Source organism: Epinephelus fuscoguttatus, linkage group LG2 (assembly GCF_011397635.1).
Source record: "Epinephelus fuscoguttatus linkage group LG2, E.fuscoguttatus.final_Chr_v1".
Lineage (NCBI taxonomy): Eukaryota > Metazoa > Chordata > Actinopteri > Perciformes > Serranidae > Epinephelus > Epinephelus fuscoguttatus.
Window position 1 is genome coordinate 28624977 of NC_064753.1, and position 9653 is coordinate 28634629.

The 9653-nt window shown below is 41.5% G+C and overlaps 1 protein-coding gene across 1 annotated transcript in view; it reads left to right on the forward strand.

The window, feature by feature from the left end:
* sbf2 (SET binding factor 2) overlaps positions 1 to 2116 on the forward strand; it is a 129580-nt gene extending 127464 nt beyond the window's left edge. The window contains exon 41 of the mRNA XM_049596115.1: positions 696 to 2116. Coding sequence (XP_049452072.1) covers positions 696 to 794 — 99 coding nt within the window. The 3' untranslated portion in view covers positions 795 to 2116. The remainder of the gene's footprint in view (positions 1 to 695) is intronic.
* The last annotated feature ends 7537 nt before the right edge of the window (positions 2117 to 9653 follow it).

The following is a 9653-nucleotide window of genomic DNA, read 5'->3' on the forward strand; positions in this document are numbered from 1 at the left end:
AGATAGCAGAGCAGAGAAAAGATGTATGTAAACATGTGGTGGACATAAAGCCAGGCTCAGACTACAGGAGTTTTGGGTTTACAGATCCAGACTGAAACCCCCTGAATTGCTCACAGGCTCATCATGGCTGCCCTGATCATTCCAAACATGTTTGATATTTAGGATTTAAAATCTGGATGATTATGGTTGTATCAGTATAGAGTAGCTGACAGTTTTGACAAAATTCTGGCCCTTGAGGTTAATGTTAGCTACTGTTGACAGTTATAACTGACAGTATTTATCTCACCTCCAGTTTTCACTGAAGAGATAACCCGTGTTGACCGCATCTCCCCAACTATTTCCTCGACCAGACTTGTTGAGCCTTCTTGTTGTTGTTCTTGTGTTCTTGTCGTTGTCTACATGAGGTCATGTGATGCATGATGGTATGATAATAATATCCTGTAGTTTGGAATGTTCCAGTATTTTCAAATCTTGTAGTGTGTATGTTTGAGATTAGAAAGAACATCTGTGAAGTTTCTCCATATGCATGTGTGCAACCCGATTTCAAAATCAGTAAGAATTTTAAAACTCTGAGTAGAGATGAACCTTTCTGTCAGTGTGGAGAACAAGATGTTGGTCTGGTGTTTTATTTTGTTGCACATTCTGTTCTCTCCCTTCTCTCCACATTTAACCTTTGTTGTCTGATACCTCTCTAGCTGAAGACCAGCAAGCGAGTCTACAACTTCTGCGCTTCCGACGCGCCCAGCGCTCAGGTGTGGATGGACAAGATCCAGAACTGCATCTCTGATGCCTGAGCAGCGAACCTCGCAGCCTGAATGCTGACGTTAACATCGTGACTATTAGAGGCCGCGTCAGGTGGTTGAGAGCAGAGATGAGACAGCCGCTCGACTCAGCTTCCAGATGTCTTTAATTCGGGGACCACAGTGAACAAAGTGCCTGGTAGCGGAGGACCGTCCACCTGTCTGCCTAGTCACAGCCTAGCAGCTGGTCGGGCTGTCGTCACTCCGCTTCAGTTGGAGTCGGTCGAACATGTTGGTCTCTGCTGTCAGCTCCCTCCTCCGTGCCTCCGACGGGGATGAAGTGAAGATAAGCTGATGTTTTAGGGGACTGCACTACCAAGGAAATGCTATCCTACTTAAGCTGTAAATAGATCGAAGCAATATCACTGGCCATTCAAACTGTGGGTTCAATTTTAGACTTAAAAAATTTAGAAAATAGCCTATAAAATCATTTCTATCAGATATTTTACTACGAGGAAAAGGTTATTGCTGCTTAAAGAAACGTATGATCTGCCAAAAACTCAGAGATTTTAATGCACAACATGAAAAAGCAATTTGTTTGCACTTAGCTCCTAAGTATGCACTCCTTATCAAATATAGATTTTCTAACAGATGCAGACAGCGAGGCTACAGGCATTACTTTACAGTGTACATACGTTTCATCAAGACAGAGTCATTGAAAAGAATTTGCACAGTGAGTTCAAAAGAGTTACCTGACATTTTTTCTATTTAAATACGTGACGTTTCTCTATTTTGTTGAATGTTTTATTGACTTCTGGATAACACACGTGTCTCATGTAATGTAAATTATTATTTTTTATTAAAAGTGTAACTGTGTACGTGTGGTGGCTTCATGTTTTCTTTTTTTGTTGTAAATACCTGTGTGACATTTCATTTTATATACTGTATGATGTACTGAACATAAGTATACTTTTCTAACCTTAATTCTAATGTGACCAACAAGTCTCTTTTTTAAATGTGTTGTCATTGGTGCAAAAACCTGAGTGGCCTGTTCCCTGTTTGTTTGTGATGAAACCTCGTTCTTAAAAATGAAACGGAGACTGTTTTCTTTGTCCGTTCAGATTGTCCAGGCAGGCTCTGTGTCTTTTAAGGGCTTTTAAAGAAGTAAACAAATATATCATGTAGGACATGGTGGTTTTCAGAGATCCTCGTCTCGTCTGTTCCATTTGTGCAACCGATACAGTTTCATTAAAGAAAAAATAAATGCAAATGAAACTACTCAAAGATGTCAAAAGCTTTTTTTGTTACTGTATCTTCGTACCATGTTTTGTGGTGACACTAACTTTTTGGAAATAAACCAAACATACTTGAAACTATCCGTTTGTTTGTGTTCTTGTTTAACTGAGCGAGTATCAAAGGGTTTGCTCATTTATTGTGTAGAAATATACCACAATGTTAAAATACCCTGCTGTAAAAGTAAAAGCCCTGTGTTTAAACTTTGAGTGAAGTGCATAGTACAGAAGTGTGCAAAATGGAGATTGATTTAACTCACTGTAATAACCATATTCCTACATAACACTTCCCTCTGCGCAAGACCACATATATACTACTTGCCTGCGATTCTTAGATAAATAAAACATAAGTTGTCCAAAAATCTGTCCCAAGTTTGGTTAAAAGTGTCTTGAACAGGTCTTAAAAAGCATTAAATTTAACTGTATATTTCTTATTTCTTGGGAATTCATTGATATCTATTTATTTACGTACACCAAACAAAGATATAAATGCAACACTTTTGCATTTGCCACCATTTTTTTGTTTAAGATATATGACTTTTTTATGCATACAAATCACAAATTTGTTAAAATCCACATTATCTGTATTCTTGCAGTCGGCATGCCAGTGGCACACTCCACCAGAACTTGCAATATCTGTGGCATTGTGTGATCAAACTACACATATTAGAGTGGAGTTTATTGTGATCATCCCGAGGCACACCTGTGTAGTAATGATGCTGGTTAATCAGCATCTTGATCTGCCACACCTGTCAGCTGGATGGATGGTCTTTCAAAAGGAGAGGTGCTCACTAACACAGATTTTAACAAATTTGTGAACAAACTTTGAGGGAAAAAGTCTTTGTAGTGGAGATAAAAAGGTTTACATCTTACTTAAACGTGAAAAATAGGAGCTAAAACAAAAGTGTTTAGTTTACCGTTTTGTTCAGAGTACAGTGGAAGAATCTCATAAAAGTTGCACGAGTTGTGTAATTCATCTTATTGGACTTAAGGTCTGCATGCATTGTTGTCAAAGTTACATAATAGTTATGTGTTGATCAGTCTGTGTACGAATTGCATTATTGATAATCAACCAAAAAATAAAAGAAAGCAAGTTCCAGGGGTCTGCTTACTGACTTTCAGTGACCTTACAGAAATGGATAAACACTATAGCTGACTGGAACTGTGGGCAAATACATCAAAATATCAAAATCACACAATATGCGTTTTGTTGTTAAGGAGGTGCAACGTGGTGTCATAATTTAACATATAAACAGGTTTTTATGGGGTTACCTGGAGCTCACTGGGCTCTATGTGTGTGCCCCATATAGGTTGACATTTAAGCAGTGACACAGGTTCACATCTGACTCATGGCCCTTTGAAGCACATGATGCCCTCTCTCGGTCCCCTTTCCTGTCTCTTTCCTGTCTCCAGCTGCTCTATCATAAAGGCAATAAAAAATAAAAATAGCATTTTACTGTAGCTGGGTGACATGTAGCTACTGCAAGTCATATTGTGACGCCCCCTCCGCTCTACTAGGTGTGCCTGTTTTCCTGCCTGCTTGTTGTCATCAAGGCAGAGGGTCGTCATTAACCTCATGAACCACACCTGGGCCTGGTGTGAAAGCTCACCACCTTCCAACAGACACTCTCCTCCCTCGAGGGCACAGCTGCTTTTACGCTTTTGTACACTCATCTGGTGTCCCGTGTTTGTTGCAGCCTTTGAGCCGTGTTGTAACAATATTTAAGACTGATTATATGATTTGTATCACACATCTAAAAAGCAGCAACCATGCCCCTTTGAGGCCCATGCCTACAATAAGCAGAGTGGGTCCCACTGTGGGCCAAAAGCATCTCCACTAAAGGCATGCTGTGGGCAATTTACACTCAATTTATCAAGAATGACCCTATAAATTAAGTCTGTAAAAAAAACTTTAAGCTTACAGTACCACACTCAAACATGTGCTGTACAGTAACTGAATTGAAAACACAATGTGATTTAACAAACAAAGCAGTCCTAGCCTGGGAGCGAATGGCCTAAAACAAATGGCTGCTTCATGACAGTGCAAGCTACCAAAATAGAACACACTTATAAGTTTGTACTCACAAGTCCATGGGATGTTAGCAGAAGCAATGATGGCGAACAGACGAGAAATGGTGGGGAAAGCCCGTGAGTAGGGTGAGTGCTTTAACCTGTCCCTATAATTCAGAGCTTTAGTATTTCATAGAGAAAAATAATGAGTGGCACAATGTTGTACAGGTGCTTAATTTTTTGTGATTATGTAGATGATTATCTGAAACCCAAAAAGCACATAACATTATAACCACATGTCATTTAGCCAGGATCCCATCTAAGGATCCTTCCTCTGTCATTACTTAATGTTCCTACCTATAGCCGTTAAAATGGTAATATATGTTCAAATATTATATTTAATTTAATTTAATTTAATTATTTGTCCCAGAATATACAATGACGAAATGCACAGCACAGAGACAAGGCTGTTTACATGTTCAGTACATCAGTCTCTACACTGACTTTGTTTACATCTACAAAATATTCCACTTTTTCCCCTTATTCCAAAAAAGACAATATTGCTATTAAGCTGTTTACATGACTAATAAAAACGAATATTCCACACATATAAGTGTTTACATGCAGCCAAGCATACTCAGATTAACGTGCCCTCACACGTTGTTTATCACGTCAAAATCAAGTGGCAGCATCCAGGGCTGGAAAATGAAACCAACAGGAAGTGACAAAAAATGGACCCCCATTTTAAAATGCCCAGTTTCACAGCAGAAATAAACATATTTACAGCCTGGCACAAAAACGATTCAGCTGGAGTCCACAAACCACCCACTCAACATTTATATGTGGGCCCCATGTGGTTAGTAAATGACTCAAAAATATGGGCCCTATATGGGCGTGTCCATATGTTTCATAATGGCCCTGTGCCAGCTGCCCACATGGATAGGTTTACCCAAGTGGGCTCCACATGGGTTATGCTACGGCTACCTGGGCACCAAGTCGGTATGGGCCCAAAATGAGCATCTTATCTTGGGCTCACTTGGGTAAAACCATCCATGTGGGCAAATTACATGGCGCCATTATAGCCACGTTGCCACTGAGCGGTACGGTATGGTTCAGTTCAGTTCAGTACGCTTTTTTTCCGTTTCCACCGTGAAAAGTTGTGGATGGTACCAATGGAACCGTTCCGTACCGTCCCCATTTTTGGTCCCCCCCTCTGTTGGGGTACCTAGCACACAGATCTGGTACTAAAAGGGGAGCTGTGAACACTGCAGTCTGTTGATTGGTCAGTAGAGGACGGTCACTCTGCTCAGGGTTGTGGCTGGTTTTGAGGCTCATGTAACCACTGTTCATATTATGGAGAGTTTTATTCATAGACTGTAGCTATAAAATGAAAGGATGGTTTGCCGCCTCTGACAGCAGCTGGAGTCTGAGAAAAAATCATATAATTCACTGGACTGACTGCTGGCAACTTTTAAGGTAACTTGTAATGTTACTCAATGCATGAGGTGACCACATGAATCCGTCAGCACACCTTGAATTTGTGATGTGACAACTTTGACCATTACTTTAGTTTTTAAATGACATACACTTTTAGTAATGAGTGGATCTAAAATCGATGGGCCCGAATGACGCATAGTGCATCCAAATTCACACCTGTTCTTCTCTGTGGATTTTCTCGCATCATAGCGAGAAGCCACGCATATCACGTGAAACAGCGGAACTGTAGCTTTCCGACAAGACCAAGCAAAAAAAAAAAAAAAAACCTGACGAATTTCTTTACAATCCATTATACAGGTCATTATACAGATCTTGTTATCAGTCACTTCATATAGTGAGGAATATGTATCTTACCACGTCTTAGGCTTGCGTGTGTTTCTCCCTGTCTATCCACATTTGTAGTCCGGCTTTCAAGATGCAAATATCTCCATATTGTCCAGTTGACACTCCATCAAACTTTGTATGACAAGACCAGCCACTTCACCTTTGCGCACCCAGACAACTGTAGCCTAATTATGCATGCTGACAGGGCCGTAGTCACCATACACATTGAGCCCCCTGCAAACAAAGTGGCAAATGTTATCTTGGAGGACATCATTGCACTTGGTTGACTATTTTTCTATGATCTTAGATGTAAATATTGCATGTTTCTTTCAGATAAAACACATTTTCGACTTGTGAATGAGTCAATGGAATTTCTTGCAATAATGAAAAAATACTGGCAATCATGTCCGCCTGGCACAAACCACATGTTTTGGACAGCTGTGAAGTGACAGAATGTCCCACCATCATGGTTCTTATATTGCCAGATTCCAGAGAGTCTCCCCTCTTCATATATGGCAGAATATGTCTACTTCCAACTTGCTATGGTGAGATACATGTAAAAATGTAAGAATTTAGTCACACAGATTTGTTTTTTTCATTGATATAAAACTTAATACAAAATACAGGCACATAGTAGGACATGAAATGATGGCAAATCCGGATAGCCCACATTGTCCTGAAAAAAACAAGATATAGCATGTGTATGTAGCCTTTATAATGACTGTGATATGAGCTTGAAAGTAAAGGCAGTAAAAATACCCCAAAAAAGGCCTAGGGCCCATAGTGTTAAGTATATTAATTTCGAGTTTCAGGATATGTGAACAGCGTAGGCTATATTCTAATCCTCACTCGGAGCAACAAAATAAAGCGTTGCAGAGCGTTGTTCCTGTGGGCTCTGGCAACATTAACCCCCGAGCTTGCCTGAGAAGGACTAAATGCACAAACCCGCTTTTTTAAAATATCCCATGGAGAGAGACTCTCACTGCAGCCTGTTCTATTTTGTTCTGAAAATGTCGGCGTGCAGTGTCGTACTGTGGACGATAAACAAGGCGCAGACTTCCATCTGTGTCACTGGTAATAAGGAAATACAGCGAGTGCTGGACAGAGCAGTGAGTGACAACAACCCCGCCCACATTTAAGAGAACTGTTCGTGGTGAAAACGCCAGGGTCTAGGTACCATGTCTGAAGGGTTACTTTTGGTTCCAAAGGTACCATACTGAAAGTGTTTGGTGGAAATAGGGCTTATGAAACCCTTGGACAATCCCTTATAGGGCCCATTTTCCAGCTCATTTACCACCCACATGGGCCCCACATACAAATCTTGGATGGGTGATGTCACAGTGGCTACATCCATTATTTTATAAAGTATGGTTTGCCTCTGCCCACAGTAAACCCACACCTACTCACAGCTGGACAGTGACATGTCTCAACAACTATTAGATGAATCCATCCTTTAGTTGTTAGCAACTAATTGGCAGCAGATTTGGTACAGACAGTCCTCTTCCATCAGTGTGAATCATAATAACTTCGGTGATCCCCGAACATTTCATGTAGCACCATCACGATGTCCAGTTTGTCCAATACTTTGACTAAAGACATAGTTATTTTTATTGCTATATGCCATACATCAAATGTTAGCATGCTAACTTAAGCACTTTTATGAGTATGAGTGTATTAGTGTGCTGACATTGAGCACAAAGCCCCTTCATGTCTCACAGAGCTGCTAGCATGGCTGCAGACTGCTCGTCTTACAGTGGGTCATAGGATACAGGAAGAAAACTTAGAGCATTTGTAATTGCCACGTGTTTCCTGGCCTCTTATGAACACCTTGTCTTTATGAAAGATTTTCTCTCAATGAAAGGTAATCAGACACCGCTGCAACTCATGTTGTTGTTTTTTTCATCTGAGCCAACAACAGGGTCTGGAGAGGATGATGATGGGTGTCTCACTTGCCAGCAATGAATATGGGACTGGGCAGGAGCCTCGGCTCAGGCTCCGTGGCGCCTGGTTGGCGGCTCTGAACGGGACTCCTGTGGTCCAAAGAGGGCTTGTGTCTGAGAGGAAGCTGAAGGTCAGAAGACGAGCAGAGGGGGGGTTTAGAGGGGAGGGAATGTGGGTGTTTTTCCGTCAATACAATCTCCCAGCTGGCTTGTACTGGCAGCAGGTGCAGAGCTGCAGCAGGCCAACATCTGGGCAGAGCCTCTGGCAGTCCTCTCCATATTTAGCCTCTTGCTTTGGGCATGGAGATTAGGACCAACGAACAGAGGGAGCAGCGGAAGTTATCCAGCAGAGCGGCATGATAGGAATCATTTCCTAGGAAGCCAGAAATATTTGACGGCCATTTTATTGAATCATTGATTCCACATAGCTGCATTCCTCCCCCTGAGTCAGGCCAGAGTCATGCAAATTAGTTGTTTAAAACATTAAGGGATGAAAGATCCATGCTGTTACATAAGAATTACGTGAGTTCGGCTTCTTGATTGCATCTATTTTCCCCGAGAACAGCAGTATTTTAAAATTCAGTGCTGTGTAATTGTGAACTTGTGTACCATGGCTAAATGTTTCCTGAGTTAAGTGTAGTTCGTTGTTGCTCTCACATAAAAAGACAAATTAAAAGCAGCATATAAATTCAAGATTGCACATATCTGTTGTTTTTTTGTATCCTGTAAACTTCATGTACCGTCACAGCTGCAGTAAATGCCTCTTGTCCGAGAAAACAGCTTGAAAAAATAAGCTGACTGGCCTTTCCACAGGCCCCAAAAATACCCCACTGACAGATGATACTGATTTATTTTATTGCTCTTCCAAATTCTATTATCCATGTAGCCCTGCGGTCGCAATAAACCATGTAGCAGTCTCCATTTCCTGGGTGCCTCTGCAATATGGGCGATGCAGAGCTGATTCACTGCATGCTGGGGGGGCCCTTTGCCTCGCAGCCCCGTGGCCCCTATGAGGGAACCTGTTCCAAAATTCATCACATCAACTCCAAAAGCTGATCTCACTGGCTCAACACACATCATCGCGTCCCACCCTAGAAATCAGGATGATGTCAGCTGCCTGCAGCACATGGGGGTCTAGTTGGGAGACGATCAAGTGCACGAATCAACTGCAGATGATCTTATCCGGACACCGCCCACTCATCCATGAGTAGAAAAGCACAATTACACATTTGTTTTATAGCTTTAAGGGAGTTTAAGATTGTGTTAATGTCCGTTTCCTCGGCCCACTTAAAGCTATCTGTGTGAGGCCCTGATGTTTTTCACTTGCCAGTGTAAGTGACCCACGGTTTCTCCGTGCAGCTGAACCCGGAGTATATTCAGCCATGTGAAATGCTCTGAGCTGTGAGGTCACTGTGGGAAGTCATCTAACCCAAAAAACAGGCATCTGCCAGACATTTTTTCACCAGCAGACAATCCCCCCTAAAAAATGTTCCTGTTTCTAATCAGTTTCGATGAGGACATTCTGGACGGGAATCAGATGCATTGGTTATGGGCATTAGGGTACTTTTCGGACACATGGGGCGGGGGTGAGACAGCTAGAGATGTCCTTATTTTTGGAATGTTGAGGGGCTTGTGCAATTTAGATACGGAGATTAGATACTCCAAATTCTGAGAATAGTCTTTGCAAAAAAAAGGGCGCCACATTTTTCTCAGATTCTAGGATATAAATATCTCTAACAGAAGAAATGTGAACAGCAAATCTATTTATTAGACAGCAGATCAACTATCGGAGACAAATACTGCACGGACGATCCTGGAGTCTGTCAATCATAAGATGTTTATTCAAATCT